At 34.7% G+C, this 26555-nt stretch overlaps 1 protein-coding gene across 4 annotated transcripts in view; it reads right to left on the bottom strand.

Moving 5' to 3' along the window:
* IFT88 (intraflagellar transport 88) overlaps positions 1–26555 on the bottom strand; it is a 46748-nt gene that overhangs the window by 9163 nt on the left and 11030 nt on the right. For all 4 annotated transcript variants that reach the window (XM_083848413.1, XM_083848412.1, XM_083848411.1 and 1 more), the window contains 14 exons: positions 26272–26382; positions 25950–26181; positions 25134–25204; positions 24544–24630; positions 21422–21521; positions 16915–17001; positions 16071–16257; positions 15366–15474; positions 13492–13642; positions 12209–12324; positions 8932–8984; positions 7413–7478; positions 5548–5654; positions 1287–1347 (listed from right to left, as the gene is read on the bottom strand). In XM_083848413.1, the coding sequence (XP_083704539.1) occupies positions 1287–1347; positions 5548–5654; positions 7413–7478; positions 8932–8984; positions 12209–12324; positions 13492–13642; positions 15366–15474; positions 16071–16257; positions 16915–17001; positions 21422–21521; positions 24544–24630; positions 25134–25204; positions 25950–26181; positions 26272–26382 (1538 nt within the window). The remainder of the gene's footprint in view (positions 1–1286; positions 1348–5547; positions 5655–7412; positions 7479–8931; positions 8985–12208; positions 12325–13491; positions 13643–15365; positions 15475–16070; positions 16258–16914; positions 17002–21421; positions 21522–24543; positions 24631–25133; positions 25205–25949; positions 26182–26271; positions 26383–26555) is intronic.

A 26555-nucleotide genomic window follows, 5' to 3' on the forward strand; every position in this document is an offset into this window, starting at 1 on the left:
GAACAGGTATAATTCAATCTGAGCCGAACAATGTTTTTTTTCTACTTAACAAGAAATGATTTAAAAGTTTCCTTAGTGAAACTACTGAGCTAAAAAAGGAATGAGGTCTCTCTTAAGAATCCAGTACTCAGTCTAAACTCCTAGATAAATCAGGAGATCAGTCTTCCTAAATGCAAAATAATTCCAAGGTCATTTTAAGATGATTTCCATGACCCTACAGAATTGGATCAGTGTAGTAAAACATCTGATAATATAGGTGGAGAAATAAAATTACCACCTAAGAAAAAAAAAAAATCCATGAATCGTTTCTCTGTAAAAGGAAGGGAAGAAAAGCAAGAATTTCTAGGGGAGATCTTCTATGACACCCACCGATGTAAGATAAAACAAAAGCAGAATACAAAGAAACCATTTCCTATTTGAGTCAAAATGGATTTTTTTCCAGCTGGCCAAATTAGCCTGAAGTCTGGTAGTTTCCTTAGAACGGCAGCAGGGAACAGTTAGGTTTAACAGTACTAATGTTTCATGAATTTAATAATGGGAGGGAAAAATCATTAGTTCTGCAGTATGCAGACTGCCTAGTGCAGAAAAGGCTAAGCAGGCAAGCTTCCAGACTTACCTTGCTAGAGTTTTACATTTATGAAACTCAGCATTGTGAATCTATAGGAGCACAGAGACATAACAGTCAGAGAGTGAGCTTTTCTTTGTGGATGCTGCTAGGACTTCAAATTTGCCATTCTGGGAAAATGGGAGGAAGGAGCTCAAAGGTAGTACAGGGGTCTGCTTATTACAGGGTTCGTTGCACAAAATAGCCTCTTGAGCTTGTAACAAACACTGCAAAAGACTAGATGGTAAGCACAAAATTCCTTTTTCTCCATGCTAAATAAAGATACAATGAACTTCTGTAGTTCATGGCTTACCCATTCTGTTTCGTTTTAATAAATGACTCCTTATAGTAACTATTCCAAATTTCATCCCAAGTTAATGGAATAAAAATGTTCAAGTCCACAGTATTAAAAACAAGTCGGGATTTAGCTTTAGGGATACACTGAGATCTGCATATAAAATACCAACCTTAGACCAAATCCATGCTTTAATACTGGTTGAGGTTTTGTACAATAAGATAATCAGAAAGTCTGAAACAAAATTTGTGAAGTGCTTGCTTATTACTCACTGAATATTTATGTGCATTTAGAAATGTAAGGCGCTTTTACAAACGCTTTAAGAAAAACTATTTTCTTTAGAATCCTGACAAGTCTGATATTTAAGCAGAGGCATTAAGTACTTACCGCCACCAGCATTTCCTTCTTTGCGGCTACGTGCACTGCCATCTCTGCCAGACTTAATGCGCTGGAGAACAGTGAAACAGGTTTGAAAAGAACAGAACAAAAAAAAACGTTTAGTAATATGCGTTAGAAATAATTATTGAAAACTCAACCTAGCTTATTACTAAAACAGGAGAAGAATATTAAACTAGGCTTACTATACTGTAACTAATAAACCTTGTTTATTCAAAGGATAAAATTATCCTCAAAGTCAGCGTTAAAAACAATGTTTACATAAAACTAGAGTCCTGTGAAATTCAAACAGAATATCTCAATAAATTATTTTCCTTCAGATAAAATTTATACAAGGAATGTGCATAAAAATAGTTCAGATGAACCTTTGTAAAGTACAGCTGAAAAAACAGGCAACACAGCCCTCCTTGCATGAGTTCAAAGTAGCCTCTGCCTATTAACGTCTTGTAAATCCTACAAGCGTTTTATTATTGTAAAGATTCAAGGGGGGGGAAGTAGGGAAATCTATAAAAAGAACTATTCACTCCATAGATCTTACATTTTGAATACTTGGCACAGGACTGTACTTTACAGCAAAATTTAATTTGCTGTTGAGTGTTAAATGTAAGATAAAGGTGAAGGCAAATACTTTAAAAACTATGCTTAAAAAGGCAGCCCTCTTGCACTGAGGAAGGTACCATAAACATCTTCCAGCTGTGTTTTTTTAGGGTTATTTGAAAACTTTAACAGTTTATCAAAGCAATACCTCTGTATCACATGGCAGAACTGGCTTCTCCTGGCTAAACACCAAATTTCTCATGCATATATCTTGTGAGTTACAAGAAGGTACATCTCGGTAAGGGACTTTTTTATGTACAGGTACAAATACTTGGCATTTAAAATACCTGGCTGTTAATAAAGTAATCTCTGTATCTTTTGAATTCAGGATCTGCTTAAAACACGTGCACACTACCTAGCTATGTATTACTGTAGCTTCTTCACTCATTTTTTCACCAGAAAAATATCATAGAGTCTGGCAAAGCTGGAACGACACAGAAGTGAAAGAACTTCCAAGCTTCTTGCCAAAATGAAAAGGAAGAACCCTTAAATCAAAATTCACAGGACTCAGACAGGAAAGCAACATGCCTAGCATGAAACCAGGAATGGTGTTGGAACTACCCAGTCTGGGACCGGAATTCTCATACTTTTTATTTATTTTGGTAAACCCTCAAGTCTATAATATGTTCTTTCAATTTTGGACTAGGTATCCTGTTCACCGTCCCGTGAAGCAACATGCCCTTCAGGAAGAATGTACAGACTATCCAAATGCTGCATGATCCCTCAGTCTCTCAGAAGTTCAGCTTTTGTCTGTCAGAGGGAAGTGGTCCCTATATGACAGTACCCTCATGGCATTTACATCATTGGACTTTATTCCCAAAATGTTACAGAAGTCCTAAAGCTTAAGCATATGAGTAATTCCTGTAAAGTTCCAAGTGAGTAGCTTATAAGTCATCCATACTGAAGGCAGACACTTAAAATAGTCCAGCGATTTCCACACTAAAAATGCCTATTTCTCTCCTATGACTGCAAAAGAAATTTAAGGATGATTAGTCCAGACGTGGATGCCTGAAGGTAAATGCAGTAAATCCCCCCCCTGTGTTCGCACCTATCATCATTGCTTCACACCACACCCAATCAGTCCCCTCTTTTCAGTCATTCAGCTCTCTTAATGGAAATAAATGGTAATGTGTGTATACATCAACACCAAGAAGCTAATGTGAACTTTTACACTAATACTTGCCTTTTATTAAACTGAAACATGAAAAAGAAATATTAATGCATTAAAAAATAATATGAAGGTTACAGCAAAAATCCAATGCTGAGAGAAACAGGGAGAAAAACTTCTACAGTGAATGAACCCCGCAGACGTTCCCAGATTCTTGGCTGGAAGCATTTAACAACTTGCCCATATTTGAGAACTGAGTGAAATAAGTACTCCAGAATATTTATTTTGGTATAAAATCCATGTGGATACATTTATTCTGGCAAAATGATGCCAAAACAGCAAATTTTGATAAATTTCTACACAGAGACAAAGTCTGTGTGCAGACTTTGAAATGCAGGTATATTACACTGGCATTTATCTTTTTCTCTTTACTGAGTGCAATCAAGAAACCACAGGTTAGTCTAAAACTGGGAGCAGGAATTGAGTTGTATCTGGTTTTGTTAACTGAAACCAGTGTGTCTTTTGGAAACTGAGGTGGTGAAATATTAAATTTGATAATTTTAGAGCTTGAAAATATGGTTTATGACTATATGCCCATGAATGACAGGAAGAATTTCCTAGGACAAAAATACCTAGTAATTCCCAATGCCAGATGGTAGACATAAGAGTAAAACATGCGCACACACACAGAATAAAACTTCAAACAAACAAACAAAACAAATGCGGATGGAAAGCCAGATGTAATACCAATACTAAAAAGGAAGTGGAGGACTATTGTTTGCAAGATAGTATTGAGATTCTGTCTTGTGCTACCAGGCATCTAAACTGAATTCCATTGAAATCTCTATCATTCAGGTACTAAAATCCCTTAACAAAAGGTGGTTAGAATGAAAAAAGCAAAACAAAACAAAACAAAAAAAACACATACATGTGCTACAGAAATCTCAGTTCTTAAATAATTTAGAGAATTTAATCTTTTTTAATACTTGCTAATAGCTTTTTCCCACCAGACAGTACAGAACTCTGTTCAAGAAAGCTCAGGTTTCCAACATGAAATAAACATGAGGAAATTTTGCAAACTTATTACTATTATTATTTACAAATTCAAATATCACTTTTCTTAAAGAAAAATGTATTTTTCTTAGAGTTGTCAACATTTGCAGATGTATGGTACATAATTAAAATATTCAGTGCAAAAAATGCTGGAACTATATATCAGGAACTAGACTACCTCCCCATCTCCAGGGACCTCTCTACTTCTCACCAACTAAAATAATCCAGTTTTCAGCTCGTTTCATCTCTGAGCTTTCCCAAGTAAAGTACTGAGGTACTAGGTATTATTGCAAGGAACTATAACTGATATCGAATTGATACTACCTAAAAACTAAGAAAAGCATGTTTAACACAGTTCAGAGAGGACTTCTTTAATTGTTTTGTAGAATAGGAATATTGTATCTGGTTATCTGCTTTGTTTACTGTTATTATGGGGGAGACATAGATGAATATTAGCACTACTACATTTTTAGACTGCTTTCTTTTGTTTATTTTTTGAAGTGCTCAAATTTCACATTTACAGAAAATCCAAAGCGAGGCTGTAGCATAAATTTGGAATTGTTTGATCAGCATTCCCCTTTATGAGCTCTTTTCACTTCTGAAATGCCCCAGTCTACACGTGCATACTTAGACTCTCTAGAATTGAAGTAAAATTGAAGTAACTAAGGATGTATTTACACATTATCTGACATTGAAAGGGAGTCAGTGAGTCTTACTAGTTAAATTAGGTAAGACTTAATGTGTCCTAATGGAACTCTGCAGCTTTCAGACAATTCACTGGACAGGAAGAGCAAGCTTGAATACTCTACAGCTCAATAACACAGACAATGCTTCCAAATAAGAACCTGTTTTTAATTTTGAAATCTTACTTTATCACAAGAATAACAAGAAAACTATTATCACACACCCACACCGCTCTGAATACAACACAAGTTGTGATTTCACACCTTTCACCTTTAGTTTTTCCATATTTTTTTTTTCAGTTTACAATTTGCCACTGACATGAATGATTTACTTCATACCTATGTGATTTATGTAATTCAATGTTGCAGTTTTGTATACAGCAAAAAGGAGTTCTACTACAAGAACAAATTCTTACGCTCCCGCCATCCCTCTATAGCTGCATTATTACTTGGCTGGTAAATATACTTCGCACAGTCTGGCAAATAAGTAGGAAAGACGACATTCCAGAGAGGCTGAATTATGTGGGTGGCTCCAGCATTCCCATCCCATACACATAACCCATCTTTCACTGGTATTTAAAATCACAGAAAATCCAGTGCTCAAAAAAAATTCAGACAGATTTAATGCTGATGCACAATTCAAATGAATGCACTAATTCAAAACTAAGAAACCCCAAATTCAAAACATGAGCCTCTCCAAAACAGGAGAAATTAAATAAAATTAAATAAAAATTATTTTATTTTAAAGCATCAAAAATACTGTTTTGGCTTTGTGCAGTGAAACTATTATTGCAGAAAGAAACAGGCTTACCTGCTCTCTTATTTCTTTTAATTTTTCCACTTTTTTGAGCTTTGTCATATATTCTTGGACTTCTTTCAGTCCCATATCTGTGCAGAGACGAACTAAAAATCGGAGGCCTAATTGAAAAGCAAAACATTGTTAGAAAAAGGCTTACGAGGAGGTCACACTACAAGTGTACTCTACCAGAACTGGACATACAAACCGGCGCATGGAACATTGCAAATAGCTGGGAATACCAGGTGACTCTAGCCCAATAGCACTATGCAAGTTACGATAGTATGCAAAAATTCAGCACTTTCTGTGATGCAATGTCTGTGTCCACAAATAGTGCAAATACCATTTATATACAAAGATGCAAGACATACTGAATACTTCTGGCTCAGAATGCTTGACAAAATATTTTGGAAACTGGAAAGCATAATAGCAGTACTAATTTATAACTGAGGAGACACTACCAATAGCATTTTGTTGGAAACAATTTTACAAATGCCAAATGAATCAGAATGCTTTGTTTCCTCTGTTGCTCTAGGTGATTTTTTAAGATAAGTATTAATTCTATAGAATAAAAAATACAGACATGATGATCAAATACAACTGTAGCACGGAACCAAGAGGACTCCAAGAAACAGTCATCACCAGACTCTCAACATTTTGTTGCTATTCCTGTGTTTGTCAACATCCCCTTGAAAGAACTACCTCTGAAGCAGAAACAAGCATGACATGATCCACTTCCCTCCTGACTACTTTCATAAATGTATTTCTTTTTTATTTTAGTGCTAAGTTAGTTTTCTGCTGCTTTAGTGAGCTGCACCTGTTCACTAAGGGATCAGATAAGCATTGGAACCGGCTTAAGGAAGAGGGTTGGGTGCATACGGCCAGGGAGGGAAGAGTGAAGAACCATGGTTCCAGCAGCAGAAAACTGTTCTACCGGTTACATTTCTTGTCCAACTGCTGCCTCAGTTTTGTAATTTGTAGAAACTACATTCAGAAAAATAGTAGCATTTCTAAAAAGTTTAGTAAATACTCCACTCCTCTTAAATGTCAGTGACCACTATGAACATAACGTTTTGCTTATAACTTTGAGATGTCGTAGTACTAAATTTCTCTTAAACAACAGAGCTCTATGATTCCTCTTTAAAAAAAAAAAGTACATTTGTTAAAGCAGAATGACACAATTTTATTTTAACATACAATAAACACTCTTCCCACATAAAATTTAAAATTGTAGGCTTATTGGTGACAACATTGTATTTTGGAATTAGTAAAACTAAAGGCAGTGTGGGATGCAAAAGGATATTCAAAACAACCAGTGACAGCCTCTATTTTCTACAGGGCTTTTTCATTTAGACTACAGGTGTGACTGGTTCAGCAAAGTGTCTTTTCAAATGTTTCTTCAAATATATGTTTCTCATAGTGCAGTTTGAAATTCTCTAAGGATTTTCTCTAGAGACCAACTACTTGACCAACTATACTTAAAAACCCAACCATAAAATCACATCCTCTATGTTCTTTATGAAGGCTTTGCTTTGGTAAAAACAATATAATTTTCTCATATATGGAAACTTGCAGTGTGAGTTTCAACTAGTAGAGACTAGAAGCAAAAATGCATGTATTTTTCATCTCTCTTCTGAGAAAACAAGTAAACAAGTAATATAGAATCTAGCAAGTATGCAAGAGAATGAGCTCAACTGATCAGCTACAGTTAAAGTTTATTTTCATCTTTCTCCAGCATTATCCTAATATTTCTTAAAGCACACTTCATTAGTGTTACAAAAAATGGGGCAATAACATGAATTTAAAAAAAAGTTAATGAAAATATTTTTATATGAAAAAAACTTACATCATATGGATTACTACTCAATGAAACAACTTACATTCGACATTCTCTGGGAATTTTCTGTGAATGACTTTGTATTTCTCTAGAGCTTTCTGGTAATTACCTGCAAACAAAACAAATATCTCCTACCCACATATCCAAAATATAAAAAAGAATATCTGATGAGGAATTGATACAGTTTGATTTCACTTCATCTTGCCAGTTTGAGTACATGATTTAATATTATAAAAGCAAATTTGATAAAAACAAACTTAACATTCTTTAATTACTACCTGATAGTAAAAATTAAAAGCATTTGAAAATAGCCCAAATTATTCTGTGAAAAACAGTTTGCTGATTTTTGACCTTTTTTATACCTGCCTGTACAACCTCAACTTCCTGTGAGGCATCTACCAGATAAGATACATTAAACACACCGTGGCTTATCTGAGGCTGCAGAAATATATGGATTGATCAAATAGAAATGCGTAACTGCTGCACTCTGCCTGTATTTCCTTCAATCAGAATACTTGTTTCTCTCTCTCATTTTGTTTTGCCCAAACAGCAGTTTTCACAAATCTGGTAGCAAAATAATTAGACTTTAAGACTTCTGCCTCCAATTTGGCTCAGATTGATCATTATGCAAAGGACTGACAGAGCCTGAGAAGCTAAAAATTCATATCCATAACATAACTGACAAAAAAGTTTGTTCAGATATCACCGTTTTTATTTTCCTAATGTGAGATAGAGATCAATCTGACTTTCTATGTGTTAACATGATAATCTGGGAATTTTGCCAGTGAATCATAAATGATCTAAAAAACAGCCAAAAACGTGTTTCTTTCCTGGGAAAGAAGTTAATCTGCTTCTTTTTGGATGGTGCTGACTGTTCTTAATTCACTAACTTCCCCAGGTCCCGTTCCTTCTTTCACTGTTGAATTAAATATCAGTGAGAAAATACAATTGTTTATTATGGAATTGAGTCCTGCAAAGTTCTAAAGAAGGAAAAAGGAGAATGACAAAATGGGTCAACAAGAAAGAAGAGTGTTATTTACAGGATTAAGTGATGAAAAAAACTAGAAAGATTAGTCTCTTTCTATTTTGCCTGTTGACATACTATATTCACAGTAAGAAAACACATTAAGACTGCTTTTTGTTTGTGTAACGCAAATACTACTATAATATCTAAAAATTACAACTACTGTTGGAAATGAATGGTCATTAAACAACTTTAAAATCTCATGACTACGTTAGATCAGATGGTACTACTAGTTACATTAAAAAAAATCTAGCAGATGATTTATGCTGCTTTTTCTTCTTTATTTTAATTATTTAACAGCATAAAGAGTATTTTATGCATATGTCAGTAAAGGCATACTTCTCAGAGTTAAAAGAGAAGTCACACTTTATTGCATATAAACAAAACATTTCTAACAAAATAATATATAACAATTTTTAAACAAAGTTTAGACCAGTATTGACATCAGACAGAAAGATCAAAAGGAAAAAAAAAATCAAAACATCAAACAAAACAAAATAAACCTTCAACTAATTACTAAAAATGTTACAGAACTTACCACTTCTTCGATAGCAACTGGCAACCATCAGCTGCCACTTCACTTGTGTAGGTCTGCACATAAATAAATAAAATTATGCACGTTGCCAAACAATAGGCAAAACATTCTGCATAGCATTTGCAAAGACCTCCCCACTTAGAGCTTTCCACTGTGCCATCACCTAGATGTGCCATCACCTTTCTATCTCCATTTTAAAATGTAATGGCGATACTTACGGCCAGAGAAAATATGAGACATTTGCTCATATACAACAAAACTGTGAGGACTCCTTCCTCACTCTTCTCAAGATAGCACGCAAATTAGGAAAATTTCATGTCAATTGTGTGAAGGTATTCTGAAGCTGAAGCACTTCTCATGTGACTTACAGTTTAGCATACCCAAAACACACTGCACACTATCATTTACAGGACAGTCTTTGTATTTATTTTCTTCAGTCCCTGCAGTCACAGCATAGGCCTTTTTTAACTCTAGCTAATCTGCTTCTTTGCCTGACAGTCACCAAACAACCTTGGAAAAGTCATCTGCTTCACATTTTTCAGTTTCAGCTAGATATGTCTCCTGCAAACTATAAAGGTAGCCAAACAGACACCAACGCCATTCTACGGAAGTTTATTATGCAGCCCAGTGTTTAAATTCTAGAGAGAGTAAGTTGTCAGCAGTCAGCATCAGCTTCACAATTAACTTTAGTAATGATAGATCTGCGTATGCTGGTAAAAAAAACTGTCTAACATCATCTTAGAAGGAAATTCTAAATGCTAATTATTGTGATTAAAACACTGAATACAGTAAATAATGTTAAACTAAAAAAATGCTGGTCATGACTAAAGCAAAGTTATAATTTTTTAAATGTAATTTTATTTACAGTTAGAAGTGATACTTATTCAGCAATCCATGTCAACATTCATATTTATCAATTAGCATATCTAGACTATTTTTAATAACAAATAAACACTCAAATATCTATGTTGTGTTATGTACTAATAATATAATCCCACAGAGAAATAATTTCTCTGTATTACAGATAGATTACAGTTACAGATAATAATGAAGAATTTCGTATGCCAATTATTCGTAAGTACTTTACAGTCCAAATACTTCATGCTTCATGCAAGGACTGACTGCAACTTGAAGCCTAAAATATTTAGATCTTTGCCAAAACAAGATTATGAAATAATTCTTTTTAGTTTCAGCTGTTTTTTTCCAGTTTCTAAGAGGGCTGTGAGCGCCAGCATCTGTGATCTAATAGCTTGACTAAAATACAAATTTTTAAGGTGGGCAGTATTTATAGTGAAAGGAGTACTAGCAAACCTCTCCGTAAGTGTTGTGTGCAAAAGAAGAAAAAATGGAGACAAGAACATACCAGAAACTGCCAGGCATCTCCTGGCTGTAAATGACTAGCTGGTGAAAAACCAACTGAGGCCTACACCAGGCTCGGATGCCGATGTATGTTCAGCAACAAGACCCCGTATTTTGATGGAACTTCTTTCATCTCTTCTAGGGTATGCGGTGTCAACACACTATCAACTACTGAAATATTTGTTACTCTATGCTACCAATCTTTTCTTTGCAATTTGTACAGATTTGTTTGTAGGACCAAGTGATTGCAGAATGGAAGAATAATGCATAATGGAATATTTTACAGCTGCTACATCCATAATTTCAAATATTTATATCCTCTAATTACAATATGAAATTACATTATTTTAAATGTTTCGTTATTTTAAATGAAAAATTAGATTTACAATAGAATCACATTGATCATACCCTGCACAGATAAAGATTTGAAAACATTTTCATGACGTAAGAAGGAGTCTAAAGCACAACACCACCAGCATGAAGAAAACAGTCTCTGCATCTATTTGCATACTGTCAATTGTGCTAAGCAACACAGGTATGGTGAAAGGCCACACCGATGCATTGTGCAGCTTCCCCAAGCTGTGACTCAGACTGAATGCTAAACATCAGGAATATGATCTTAATCTAGTTTGTTCATTTAAAAGCAGTTTATGTGATACCTCATTTAGGAGTAATGCATTGTTGCTACTGGCATGATGGAAAGCTAGTGAGTTTGGTGTATTGTTTTATTTGCTTTTTAAAGAAGTTTTCTGAGATTTTGTGCTTTTATTATTGTTTGAGGCCAACCTCCAGCTCCCCACTCCTTCCTTTCAGGCAGTTGCAGAGAGCAATAAGGTCTCCCCTGAGCCTCCTCTTCTCCAGACTACACAACCCCAGTTCCCTCAGCTGCTCCTCACAGGACTTGTGTTCCAGGCCCTTCACCAGCTTCATAGCCCTTCCCTGGACACTCTCCAGGGCCTCGATGTCCTCCTTGTAGTGAGGGGCCCAAAGCTCAACACAGCACTCAAAGTGCGGCCTCACCAGAGCTGAGTACAGGGGGAAAATTCACACTTGCTGGAGTTAATTTTGTTTCTATGAATTTCAGTTGGTCTATTACCATAAAATTCCTCATGAACATGGGGAGAAATCTTTGTTTCCACACAAAAAGACCAAATGCATGTCTTTTTGGAATTCCATTTGAACTGTGGTTTGCAGATTTAAATTAGAACGAAATTTTGTTAAGCTTGTGTCTCATAAGCTCCCTTTTCTGATCTAGAATAGAATGCTTAGCCTACAGACTCACTTTCTTAAGTACATCATATTCTGCTAAAGGTCAATTTCATTAATTAAGTTTAATTTACTATATATCAAATACCTACGTCAAGACCAATTTGATACAACAGCCTACTTCCACTGACCATGGTAATTCTGCATGGAACATATTTGCTTACTTCTACACTTTGTTTGTAATATCATTCTTTTTGTGGTAGTAGAAGTTACGTGAGAAGGGAAAATGCAAAAACTGCTAAAAGATACATTTATCTAAACCATCAAATTCTCACTGTGTGATTAAAAAAAAAAAAACAACAACAAAAAACCAGAAAGGAAACAGTTCATATAAATCTATAGAGAAGGAAGTCTTGGGGGCTTAGTAGAGCTGTTCCCCACTTCATAGCTGTGTTTAATGGTAGAGGATAGAGAAAAGAGGTTCAAATATCTCATACTCTCTTGGGCCCAATGGAGGATCTTACTTAACATTGAAACTGCACAGTAAGAACAATACCATCCTGTAAATGAACAAAAGGTTGAGAAAATTAAATAATAATCCAAATATAATTAACTCTGGTATTTGCTTACAGTATTAGGTTAATTTATCTCTAGGCATGATTACGCATGTCCAATCACAAAATATTTGAGTAGGCATAAAATAATAATTACTTACAGGATAAGTGCTGCTCTTTCAAAGTACTCAATGGCTTTTTCACAAAACTGGGTGTCAATGTAATAGGCTCCAAGCCATTCAATGACCTCAATGTTTGAAGGGAAATACCGGTACGACTGACAAAATAGGAAAGGTGAAAGAAACACAATTTTACTGATAAACAACATCTTTATGTTACTTCTGGAATATCTTACTCAAGTGTTTAATTCCCCAGATGCCAAAAATATGCAATATATGAATGGAAGCAGTGTACTGTACGAACTAATCCTAAGAAGAAAAAAAAAAAAGCATGCCAGGTTTTCTAATTACAGAATGCTTTTTAGAAGTTACCTGAGATGAGCCTGTCACATTTTCCATCTAGCCTTATTTGAAATACTATTTTAAACAGTTTGCAACAGCTAAAATGTTTACTTAGATCAGCTTTATATGTGAATAAGTTACCTAAACTGTTAAACAATGGTAACTAATACATGTACAATTTCACACTTAAGTCAGTCTTCAGAAAAACTAACCTAAAAGCATTCTTTTCTATGAAATACATAGGTATGTAAATAACATTTTTGGATTCTTAGAAATTTCCATTGAAATAGGCGCCAAAATTATAATCACGCACAACCTACTAGTACTCAGAACTGCAACACAGACTTTGGTCATCCACACTTTACACAAAAAAAAAAAAAAAAAAGAACTCTTGGCTTGCAAAGAAACTTCCTTTCTCCTGTTTCTAAAACAAAAGGATCTCTAGAAACCACAGCCAGTACCATAGACAGCTTGAAAGGAGAGAGGACACCTATCTTTAGGCAACTGTGTGTATATTACGTGTAACTGTACCATTAATGTATCTATAAATATATACCCATAAACACAAACATATATGTATAACCATATCCATTACACAGACATACCTTCCAATTAATGCTGCCAAGTTATGCACCTTTTAAAATCACATTTGTTATATCCATTTTTGATAATGTGTCTCAAACCAAATTTATATTGAAATTGTTAGGGGCCAATCGAAATAATGACTACAAGAAAAATGAAAGGTGGAGGGTCAAATACCATGTGGAAACACAGACTAAGTTTCTTCAGGATCTGACTACAAAAATTAGATTTTGCCAACTCTCTTGCCCCCTCAAAATCTCATTCTTTCTTATTTTGGGTGACATTTTGAATAGTTTAAAAAGAATCAATTGTTAATGTGATACGGGAACATGTGACAACATTTTCTTTACTTATGAGAAAGATTTTTATTATGCATTGGAAAAATAACAAAAAGCAAGTACCTCGTAGTAATAATGAAAAGCTTGAGATTTATCACCTTCATTGTCATATAATTTCCCTAGCTTTGAAAGGACATGAGGGTCAGTTGGTACTACACTGATCAGCTGCATAAGCCACTCTATGGCTTGATTGGGATCGTCCATCATTTCATATCTGAGTTTTTTTTCAGTCAAGGACTAATGATGATGATATTCTATTTTGATCTACTCAGAATTCCTATTGCTTTACATAATGTAACCCACACGCTGGACAGATATACCAGTCACTGTAGTATGGACATATATTGTGAACTTTTACACATTGGTTTCATAATTTCTTCAGCATCAGAAAGTATTTTTGTGAAAAAAGAAATAATTCATAGAATCACAGAATGGTTTGGGTTGGAAGGGACCTTAAAGATCACCTCATTCCAACCCCCTGCCATGGGCAGGGACACCTCCCACCAGAACAGGTTGCCCAAAGCCCCATCCAGCCTGGCCTTGAACACCTCCAGGGATGGGGCATCCACAGCTTCTCTGGGCAACCTGTGCCAGGGACTCACCACCCTCACAGTGAAGAATTTCTCCCATTAGAGGCTGATCTGTCACCTTAAAAAACACCTTGGGCTTGGTTATCTTCTATGTTAGTCACTAATTTTACTTAGATTTCCTCATTTATAAGAGTGAAGAGTGAGAACCAGGAAATTTATTTGTAGCCTTCACGACTTGGTTTATTTTTCATAATATATAATTTTGACCTAAATAATCGATTACGTAAAACTGCTATGTTCAAGAACAGACTTTTGCCTGCAGTGAGATTTTCTGCTCTATGTCTAAGAAGCACAGAACAGACTGTACAATTTTGGTCCAGAGAACAGAAGCAGCTTTGGTTTTAATTATTCCTACAGCGTGCTCTCCCTTCCTTAGTCACCCCTAAGCTGCACAGCAGCTCAGATCTGCAGCACTGCGAGTTAGAGCTACTTCCCAACATGTTTTTCAATTTTTTACTGCACCTTACCCTTACCCATCGTGGAAGAAGCTTGTGAGCACCGGTAGACAGCACTTTTACACAGCAGTGGAGCACAGAAACTCTCACCCAGACAGAATTGGGAACTGTAAGGCCATTTATTCTGTTGTGAAATGGGCAAGGCAAGGAATAGAAACCACAGCCCTTTCGTATTTCTGGAGACTGCTTATTTTACTGACTAAAATATATTTTTATTACCTTCATTACCCTTGGAAGTGTAGTACAGAAACTGGAATCTGTTCTGCCTTGGGGATGATTTTATTATGGTTTGCACATCCTCAGAAACATTGTTAAAGGAATTCATACTGTAGAATATCACTGGTGATGTGCAAAGCCAAAACACACCCCACCCCACACTTGGCTTTCCAATTTGTTCTGCTTTTGCAGCAGTGGGAGACAATTACTTTCTTACACATACACTAGCCTGAAAACAGCCCTCCCAACAGAACTTCAATTTCATTAGTTATTTTTTCTTTCAGGTTTTACTCAACTGTGCTTATATCTGTGACATTAGTTTCATAATAAAATCAGCAGCATTTAAATAATCCAGAGCACACTTTAATACTGAGTGTAAATGTTTAACTATTCCCTGACACGCTGATTAATGCAATGCAAACAGCATTAACGTATTTTTCCACTTGCTTCATCAGAAATGTCGAAGAAGGTTGTAAGTTCTGTCCTTGTTTTTACAAACATGAGAGAACCAATCTATGCACGACCATCCTAGTTATAATGGACACTACAGTAAATTTTTTAGTCTCCTTGTCATGACTAGAACACATATTTCAGATTAAATGAGTCTACCCAAACCACCATCACACCATCATCTACTAAAACCACCATTCCTTATGATAACCCAGAAAAAAGATACATGTTTGCTATTTGGTGAAGGACTTGGGCACTATTTCGAAGGATCGCATGGAGTTTCAGAAAACAATCCAAAGCTTCGTCTATTCTGCTTAACTTCTTGTATGTTAAACCTAAACAATAAAGGTTACAATACAAATGCAATGAGATAAAAATGTATTCAGCACATTAATTGACATGGTAATGAAGAAAAATAAAATAGGCACATGAAACTCAGCAGAAGTGTAACTGCCATGACATCAATGTACTCTATACTTGGGTCATCCTTGTAATTCCTTCCAGCTAGCATGACTTAAAATAATAGAGGCAAGGAGCAGGAACCTAATCAAAGACCAAGAACATTCTCACTTTCTGAACAACATTAATGAGGGCAAGGGATGGTTTTCAGGAGTGGAATGACTGTGATGGTTCAATAATGCCAGCGCTGGTAGGTTTTAGTAGATAGTAATATGTACAGTATTTTTTTAATATTCAAAATGACTTATCAATATCAAGTAATAATTGTAGATGATTAACATTTTTTTTTGTAGAAGAGATAGGAAGTTAATATCCTGCTATAACAAATTACTGAATAAAGTAATAAATTATAAATTAATAATAAAGTAATAAACAATAAAATAATAAATTTATATACAAGAAAGCCAGATTCTCAGAAACACTAGTATCACCTTTAGACAAAAGCTAAATCACAAAAGCACCTTTGGCTTACCAAGATTATAAAGTGCTTCAGTGCAAGAGGAATCATTCCTGAGAGCTTCCTTATAAAACTCAGCTGCTTTTTCATAGTCTCCATTTGCAAAAACAGTATTTCCTTTGTTAGTTAGAGCTGCTGGATTGTACCTATCAGAATTTACAGCTAAATCTGCATAGTTAGATGCTTGTGCCAATTCATTCTCCTATATGAACAAAACAAACATTGCATTAGTCATTTGTCAGTCAATCTCCTTGCAGCTCTGGCTTCTTCCGGTTACTGTAGTGGAATTTCAAAAGATTAAGAATGAAAAAATAATACATTCTTTAGTACTAAAATATTCCTTATGTATTTTTATAGGGCAGATCATCTCTTTCAAGTTTCAGGGAGCTTAACACTTCAGACTTGCCATTCTGTTGCATTCAGTCTGGAAGTTTTCTTAGCTGCAAAAAAGTACTATTTGTTTAAAAACAACAACAACAACAGCCCCACAAACCCTACAGATTTCATATGCAAACACTCTTGACTAACGTACATACTTCACATGTTCTTGAAGTTCAGCCATGGTCTTCAGGAGCTAAGTTTTAAATGCAGGTGATGAACAAATCACAAATCACACAATCACACTCCAGGCATACTTCTGTGGTGTGGGCATCCATCTCACTCCCTCCCAGCAGCAGCAGACAAGGGACATGCCCCAGACCACAGCCACAAAAGCATGTTCCAGAACAGCTCTTATGACAGGCAGTTTCTTGTTGTTTACACAGATTATTTAGACAAACACAAAAATTGCTCAAAGATCCAGAAATTGCTATATCAACTTTGGTTCTTCTTAACAGGTTTTGTTGAAGCAAACACTTACCAAATAATAAAGGAATGAAAGGTTTGTTGCAGCTGCGCTCTTTACTCTGCTATCCTTTTTTTCAAACATTTTTAAAGTCTCCAATGCCTAGAAGCAGTTCAGAAACAAGTTAATTCCCACTGAAGCAAACTTACACCAAATTCTTTCAGAAAGCACTGATAAATTACACAGTAATAAACATCTAAAATTACCACCTCATATAATCACATACATGATAATTACTACAGCTTGTAACACATGATTACAGACACACACACAAATATATATATGATATTAATCTTGGTCACAAAACTTAAATAGCATCAGCTATATACCACTTTTTATTTAGAATTTAGATTAGATATAGGTACCTTGAAATACAGATATCTGATAACAATTCTATATACATAGAAAACATAAGTTTATATTATTTGTTTTAATACAGCCAACAGATTAAAACTCTCACACCTATTTTTCCAGTTCTCTAAGTGAACACGAAAGGACTGAGTCTAAAACTCTTTATGAAAAAGATAAAAAAAATACATACTATGTAAAAATATTCAAGGACATGTAGGATTGGATTTCAACCTGAAGTTGTTTTGTGAAATATGATGAAAACACCTAAGTTTAGGAATTATTCAATTATGTGAAGACTGAGAATAGAAGATAAAGAAATATTTTACCCCCAAAAAAATAAAATTCATAAACTTTGAAATGAAGAAGTTCATGGACAAAAGTAAAGAAAAGGTAAATTTAATAAACTATCAAAGAAACTTTAATATCAGGGCTGCTTTTTTTCATTGACTATATAATAACATTTGTAACTGCAGACTAAACTGTTAAGAAAATCTTTCTTTACAGTAAATATTTGTATTAATTACACAAACTTGGAATATTACAGTGGGCCCAGTTCTGTTGCCTACTATAACACAGATGTGGCAACTTCAGTTTAGCCGTCAACATTTGCAACTCAAGTTTCCTTCTTCCTTTGCATGAAACCTATAACCCACTGTTTACATATCAAAATGAATGCATCACACCATATGTGGCATGCCAAAACAAACCAGAAGAAAACAAGTGTTAATTGACTGTCATCCATACTGTTTTTAGTTACTTCACATGAAATACACAACAGTCCTAATGATGTGTAAAGCGACAAAGTATATAAAGCTAGTTGCAGTTAATGGATTTAGTGAACTACATTCAACACAGAACTATTAACTACTAAAGATCATAATATTCTCCTAACAACAGAAAACTCTCAGAAGAAACAAAGCGATTTCAACCAAAGAGAGCATTTCAAAAGTTTGACCGTACAGTTTGTGCTATCTGGTATGTGAGACTTCAGCTATGACAATTTCAATCTTTTGTATTTATTTGTGACTTTCTGCAAAAAGGGAATTGTCCAAAGTATTTACAGATATAAAACTGTATCTGAGATACCCTATTCCTAAGCACAGACTTGCTTCTTTGAGTAAAAGACATGCATTTCTTACAATGGAATCTTTTTTAGTGAAAGTAAGAGCTATATAGTTGAAAATCATTTTCTGAAAAGCCATTTCTTGTTGTATCTGATATGTTTAGCTTTGCTATTACAGCTAAATGGCACCTTTGACTGTAAAGACTATAGTGGATGTAATCTATTTTTCACTTATAATGAAAAGTTCATACGACTCTGAACTCTATTCACTTACTGGTAACCAAGCTGCAGGTCTCTTAAACCATTTCAGCAATTAGGAGCCTTAGGATGAAAATCAATAGCAAAACTCCTTCCATCCTTGCAGAGTGTAAGGGCTCTCTTTAACATCAACTAAATGAAATTTCTAAATAATTTTGTAACTTTTTAATCCCATCAATAATGTTTATTAGATTCAACAATCATAAAACAGATTGCCCTAATTATTCTTTATAACACGATTCCATTGTACCTAAATTACTTGCTTACAGAAGTTAAACTTGAAAACAGCTTGCCTGACTGAAGCAGGGTCTGCCAGAGATGTTAAGGAGCTGCATAACTAACTTACAGGCTTTTATTTTAAAATTAATTTTCGAAGTTCTTCTTTGAAATTAAGAAAACATTTTAAATATCCAATACACAAGCCCTTTCAATAATAGACTGCAGTCTAGATATACTGTGGGAATTTCCAACCTAAATTTATTTTATTTTTTTGTTAGGGCTATTTTAAAACAGTATTAATTATGATAAGCACATTAAGCCCATTAGAGTTACAGCAGAAATCCATTTCAGTTTTTCGGAAACTTAAACCTTCAGCCTAAAACTAAATATTTCAAGAAGTTTCCATTCCTGTTCTTCAGCCAAAGGTGTGTAGAGCAGGTGGTGAGTTACTAAGTATATGAACAAAAGACAGACTGGATGAATGTAACTGGCAGCTGCAGTTAGAAAAAAAAAGACTCCGTGCAATTACCATTCTGTAGTCCCACTCTACTACCAAGTAGTTCCAGTGCAGGTTATAGGTCTTCTACCACATAATCTAGGCAAAAAGTGCACCTTCCCCATTTACTCCAAACCTCCAATGCCCTTCCCTCTCCCTGCACTGAAGTACTCCACAGGAACATCATCAACAAACTCTGTATCTGCTTTTATCTCTGAGAAACAATTTTTATACCCTATATTGGATACTAACTGGAGACTGTGAATAAAATACCATCCAAACAGTGAATTCTTGAGATCATATTACTCTCTACCTACCTGTACATCTCTCACTCTCCAAAAATGATCAAAAAAGCTAAAGCCAAAATTTTCCAAACTCTCAGAGTACTTTTCATATATATATATATATATATATATATATATATATATATATAAGAAAAGCTATCTGTCAGACATGCAGTATAATAAAAGGATACCTTTCTTGCTATATCTACAGGGAAGGAAAAGAGGACAGGGTGGGGGTGGACAGGAGCAGCTCAAGAATCCAGAAGAGCTTAAATACAGAGAAAGGAAGGTGGGCTTAAGTTAAGCACATGGCCCTGTGTGCATCCTTCCAAGCTATGGGAAGGTGAAGGCCCTTAGATGACAGAGGCATTCAGCTTCCACTATAATTTTGCTGTATACGATTCTCTCTATTTCTTGCCACTTGTACAACCCACGGGCTACTATATTCCTTCTCATTTATTCAACGTTCCTATCATTGACTGTATTGAACAGTGCATGTTAGAAGGAAATTGAGCAAATCCTGTCAGATATCTGACTTGTGCAGATAAAGTTGTTTTCCAGCTGCTATCATTTCTAAACGAGCCTTTTTCACATGATGAAAATTTGGTATTATAAATTGTACTAAAACCTATTAAAAATTTCATTAAGAGCAAAAAATCAATTTGACTTAAAATAAAACAATATAAGGCACATGAACTTAGACAATAACAAAAACTTACACCTGGTAAATTGCAGTATTAATTTATACAACTTCACTGGCAATTTATAAGTGTATAAAAGGAAAGGTATAGCTAACAGCCTACTGTGCATATTAACAAGAGATTAGGGATAATTTCTACCATGAGAGCGATTCAACATGAAATTCAGTGGCAAAGATTTGTCTATAATAGCTACTGGATGGATACTGGATGAATAGCTACTTACATGGCCAAAAGTTACTTCACAGGTATACTTAAAAATCTAACAAAGCAACGAATAAGATGCGTGTAACAATATCTATGATACACACTAAAATCACAATGATTTTGGTAGCTTCATCTTCTGAACTTCTGCCAGTTAAATTTTGAGCAATGAGCTATGCTTTTACTTGAAAGCAGCGATACTGTGTCTTTTCTATGACCTTCCTCACTTGCTATTGCATACTGTAGCTTAAACCATTATAGTATCTTTTCAGTAATGGTAATTCATGTAATGGTGATTCATACTAGTTCTCTATGCTCTCTAGGCAAACAATCTTTTATGAGAGATGTAGAACTTTCCAAACTCCCGAGCAGACAATTTAATTCCAGTTTGTATTTCAATAGCAGGATAGGAAGGCTGACCAAAGTTCAAGGTGACATTATAATATTTTAGGTAATGCTGTGATGCACAGGTAGAAGTGAGAATAGGATAACATCAACAGTATTGATACATACGAAGTGCATCTGCAAATATTTTGGTGTTAAAGTCAACGTAACAGCGAAAGATTCAGATCATACTAATGAAAATAACCTCCTGGCTGATTAGCAAACTGCTCTTTAGGCTCCAATTCACTGTCCCGACTACATTTCCATTAACTGCAAAGCGAGCTTAGACACCCAGTGAAGATAACTAAAAGTAGGTGTCTTAATTTTGAAATGAACTCCATTCACTGTAACTTCTATGTCAGAAATTTCATTTAGATGAAACTCATCTCTTTGCAATGTGTTTTTATAAAGTTATTTTACTGAGGAGCTTCAATGTAATTATTGGGCTTGCCCAGATCGTTCTTATCCTTGCTGAAAATCATGCAGTGGCGATGTAAGATGTCTTTAACAATACAATATTAAAAAAAATATATTATTTAAAAAAAAATGTGAAAAGTTGCTATACCTGGTTAAAATCCTGTTGCCTCAAATAAGTAGTGGCTTTATTTATTTCCAGGTCATTGGCTAACTCTACATAGTGGGAAGCTTTCACTACTTCAACACACCTGCAAGAGAAAGAAATCTGATAAACAAAATGCATCTGTGCAAATGCCACTTTGTTACATACTTTTGCTGCCAATTCGCTTTCCAAATGTCCTTAGCTATTCCTTCTTTACAAAGGCAAACAGCACTTTGATTAAAAATATTTATGAACACACTTTGTTCCCATAATCAACCTCAGTAACTCTGTTCTCATTATATTTAGGCCACTGAATGAAAAAAAAATGTTATTTTCCACCACTGAGTGAACTTTGCAATACTGATGTCAAATATTGACCTAAACAGATGCTGGATAAATTACTCAGTGCTTGGTCTTGGATTCCATTCTTTGAAATGGAATCTTGGTTCTGTTCTGTTTTTAGATTTTTTTTTTTTTATGTCAGAATTATTACAGCAAAATAGCACTGAGCTCGGGACACATTGTTTGACCTGCACTAACGTACGTTCTGTGAAAATACTCACATATTTTGTGTATGTTATCTATAATTAATATATCTGTGAGTATTTTCACAGAAATATGGAGGAAAATAGGGACAATATGCAAAATAAAAACATAGAAATAACTCCTAAAGTAACACTCAGCCTTTATATAAAGCCTTATTATGCTTAACTTCACACTATTGTTTTGGGGGAAACTCCTTCTTTGGACAGGTTCTCTCAGCTCATTTTTCAAACCTGATCTCCTGTTGTGTATGATACTACCAAACCCATAAAGCAGCTTTGTGAACAGATGGTAGACTGTGTTCCTGAGCTACATAATAATAAAGTCATAATCGTAAACTTCTTTCTGCTCATCCCCCAGTTACTTTTGGCTTAGGGTCTTCTGCAAAGTGAGGGGAAAACAGAATGGAGGAGACAGTTCAGATGTTCATTCACAGACACCATCTTTTAGAGTTTGATGTGGTGTATTTTAAAAATACCTAATCACTTGAGGCAAGACTTTTTTTTTTTTTGATTGAATGTATATACTGGTCTCCTAAACTGTTCGGAATTAAGCACACAATGTACAACTTTCTGTGATACTTTAATCCCTCCCACTTTCCCTAAGTGGTGGAAAGCTCTTTTATTTTAATAGTTGGCTAATTTGCCAACAACAGTTTAATTTAACAAACTGCCAGCTTCTATAATTGGGTTGGCACATGGATTGTCACTATACAAAGTATACAAGTGCTTTCTGACACTGGAGGAAAAATTATACTGAAAGAAAGGCAATTTCTGCAGAGGTCTGTAATAACAGAAAGGCCCCAGAACAGTTTTCAACTGTTCCTGTTACTTCTAACCATAAAATGCAGAGATCTATCTATCCGTCTGTTCCTTATGATGACAGAATAGTCCCAAGATTACATCACACTTTAAGAACTCTCAGTAAGAAGTTATGACATAGAAAGAATATTTGTCCCCGCTTTATTTTTGTGAAGAAAATTAATCTGATTAAAAGCACATTTAATATTCAGAGGACTCATGGCAAACTGTAGTACTTGGAAAACCAAACTCAAAATGCTCGTTAAACTAACATTTACAACTTCTTTACAGGGCTTGAATACTTCAGCCTAGGAGAGCGAAGAGTAAATCTGTCCTGATATATGCAAAACAATCCCACACATCTCACCATTTAGTTGTTTAAATAACAGACATGAAAGAGAACATTTTACTTCACGAAAAGTATTTTGTGGATAGCACCAAGGAAACTGAGTATCTGACAAACTGTGAAATAAGGGAAACTTACTTGGTTTTCATGAAGAAAAACCAATATACGGAACAAACAAATCAGACTTACTCAGCAACTGCTAAGAAGTTATAAAGCAACAAAATTATTTTCACAAGACATACTGTTCTGATAAGTCAGAATGGGAAAAGTAGGGAAATGACTGGATTATAATGGTTATTAAATCATCAAACACCACCTTGTGGGCTGTGGCGGACTAAACATGTCCTCAGCATGAGAGATTACTTCATACTCCTATAAATTGCTTCATTAATAAATTACAGTCACAGGACCTTCAAATTTTGAAAATATTGCTAATTGGCCAAAAAAAAAAGTAAAGGCAGGAAAGTTCCCTTTTCGTATCAAACTTCCTTCAGTTCCCTACCCTATTTTTTCAAACATTAAGAAAATCTAACACTGAACTTATCTGTTAGTAATGCTGTGTTTGCAGATTCATTTGTGTACATTACCTTCCAATAAGGTTACAAAAATACTTAAAATATCAAAATAGGTCCTTATAATAGAAAAATTTAAAAGTTAACAAAATAGCTCAACAAGTTATACTAATAATTTTTATGCTGTCATTATAGAAAGTGTCTTTTTTAAAGACTATTCTGTAAGCTGTAAATTGAAAAATAAACTGGATATAAAATCCAGAACACTAAACTGTATCACCAGCCTATCACTGTGCTTGTATATATGTTAAAGAAACAGTAGATGAAGTTTACATTTAGAATCATAGAATGCTTTGGGTTGGAAGGGATCTTATAAATCATCTAATTCCAACTCCTCTGCCAGAAGCAGAGACCCCTTTATTTACAAACACTAAGTTTACAAATTAAATGCAACTAAACGTTTCTAGTAAGATTTAGATTTCAGTAGTTTTATATAACGACTTTGTGGAGTAATGAGAACTTCTTAGGCACCCCAAGTCTTCCCTTTGCTATCTGCTACCTTACCATAAGGAATCGTGATTATTGTCTTCTGCAGCGCGTTTGCAGGTCAAGACTTTTAATAAGTTCTTGAATTGTCAAATTTATTTTCGAATGTAATTGAATTTTACAAAACTCCCTTTGTGCTAATACACAACAGTTCAAAAGGTATAATTAACAGTTGAGTTTTAGTAATGCAGTGAAATTCCTTTTTTTTTTTCTTCCCTCCAGTGGATTATGGAGGCAAACTGAAAACAGCCTGGACCCTGTGCTTGAGATGTGCAACAAATTGTATTTTCCAGACTCTTCAAGTTTGTGAATCCGGTCTAATAACCAGCACCAGAGACTGACATATGGGTTAGACAAAATGAAGGCCTGCTTAACTCTTACCAGTCATAGCCAACAGCAAAAGATGTTTCAATTACTGGTGCAATCAGTTTAGCAGCTGTCATGATGTATTCCTCTGCCATGGATTTCCTAAGGAAAAAGAAAAAACACAAACGTCACCATTTCAAAACCATGTATGCAAAATATAACCAAATCTTGTTCTTGCCTTTTCCTGCACTTGGGACATTCTGAAAACTCAATCTAACCAGTCCCTGCTAACACCACTGCCCTGTATCTTCACAGTGCTCTCAGTTTTTCCTGTTTTCCTTTCACTGCACACTGCAGTTTTACTTAAAAAAATAAACAAACAAAACAAAACAAAAGCTGCAATTTTATGCTGTGTAAACCATAGCATATGAGATAGATGTTTTATTTCCCCTTCTGCATTAAACCCCTATTTTATATTTTTTTTTTTTTACAACTGTAGGACACTAAACTCAGTGATTCAGTTGGTTCTTCCAAACACGTTCTTTCTTAAAAATTACGAGGACACTTTTATATCAATAGCTGTGGACACACAAGAAGATTGGTAATGCTTTGAGGAACTAAAATCCATGGCATCAGAGTGAAGAAAGAACAAACTCCACTATTACCTCTCACGTTCTATTTGTCTTAAACTGTCATTTTTAATGGCTTCAATCAGTAGATTGGTATGTGGATCATCCTGGATGGGGACAAAACAACTGTAAGTAATTATGCCAGTATACATGCATTTTAATTATTTTATAGACAATTTGACTGCAAACATAAACAGATTACATAGTCTACAATGTCAGTTATTTACTTTTCACATTTCAAAAAGCTGACTTCAATTTAAAGTAGTTTTAAATCTAAGTACAAAATCTGAAGTTTGACATTACAACTACTTTCATCCTGTTTCAGTGCTCAGCCATGTGGTCATGAGGAAGTTCAGATTCCAACAAATTCTAAGCTAAATTAAGCATCTACAAACTTCACTAAAATCTTCCTTCTATAAAATACACTACGATATTACAAGTTTTATTATCACTCATTTGAGATTACTTGCATTAATTCACTCATTGCTTTGCTCCTTTTATTTTAGGTTATAAATCATTTACTATCATGTTAGGTAACTAAAGGAGGCAAAGCAATGAATGAGCTATGTAAGTCAGCCAGATGAATTTCAACAAAATCTTTAATAAAACAACTGTGAGGTATGGACATCATGTAAACCCTATCTTCTGAAAAAAAAAATAATTGAATATTCTCAACATATTTTACATTCCTGAGCAGTACTGTCACGCTTAATTCATTCTACTAAAAAATGTAATTTTAGATATGTAAATACACATCAATTTACATATTCAGTATCATCAAAGCATTCAACATCTCTTCCCCTTTCTCCTGAATTACCATATAAAAACATAGTTTATTTTGTTCAAACTTACATTTGTTGAAATGTATTTGTCATCATAATCCACTTCCAAGGGAACTGCAATCAGTTTTTGGAATGCTTTTTTCATTTGTTCACTGTCTCCAATAGCAAAATAACATAGGATCAAGTTGAAGCCTGCCTTCAGATTTGGGGACATGCTCATTATATGTTCAAAGGAAGAAATGGCATCAATGTATTGGCCAGTTTTAATAAATGCAACTCCAATATTTTGCATTATATTAATCCTAAATAAAGAAATCAGAATTAGATTACATTTTTAACTATGACATTGTACTCAAAACTTGCATTTCAGAACCCTAATAGCATAAACTCACCTCATCTCTTTGTGGACACTAGGAATCTGGTCTAGAGCCATACGGTAGAATTTGATAGCTTTGGAATAGTTTCGTTGTTTTAAATATATATTTCCCATATTGACCTTCAGTCTACCTATCATAAGAAGTGAATGAGTTACAGTCTTTTAAAGCATAGTTAGAGTATTTTTAAAAATTGTTTCAAAGGGAGAGCAGAACAACTTTTTAATAAATTTGTCTTCATTATAGGGTACCAGTATTCCTTTAAAGAACCCCTGCAAGGAACAGCCTCCTGGTAACTTTCA

Source organism: Anser anser, assembly GCF_964211835.1.
Source record: "Anser anser genome assembly, chromosome: 1".
Taxonomy (NCBI): domain Eukaryota; kingdom Metazoa; phylum Chordata; class Aves; order Anseriformes; family Anatidae; genus Anser; species Anser anser.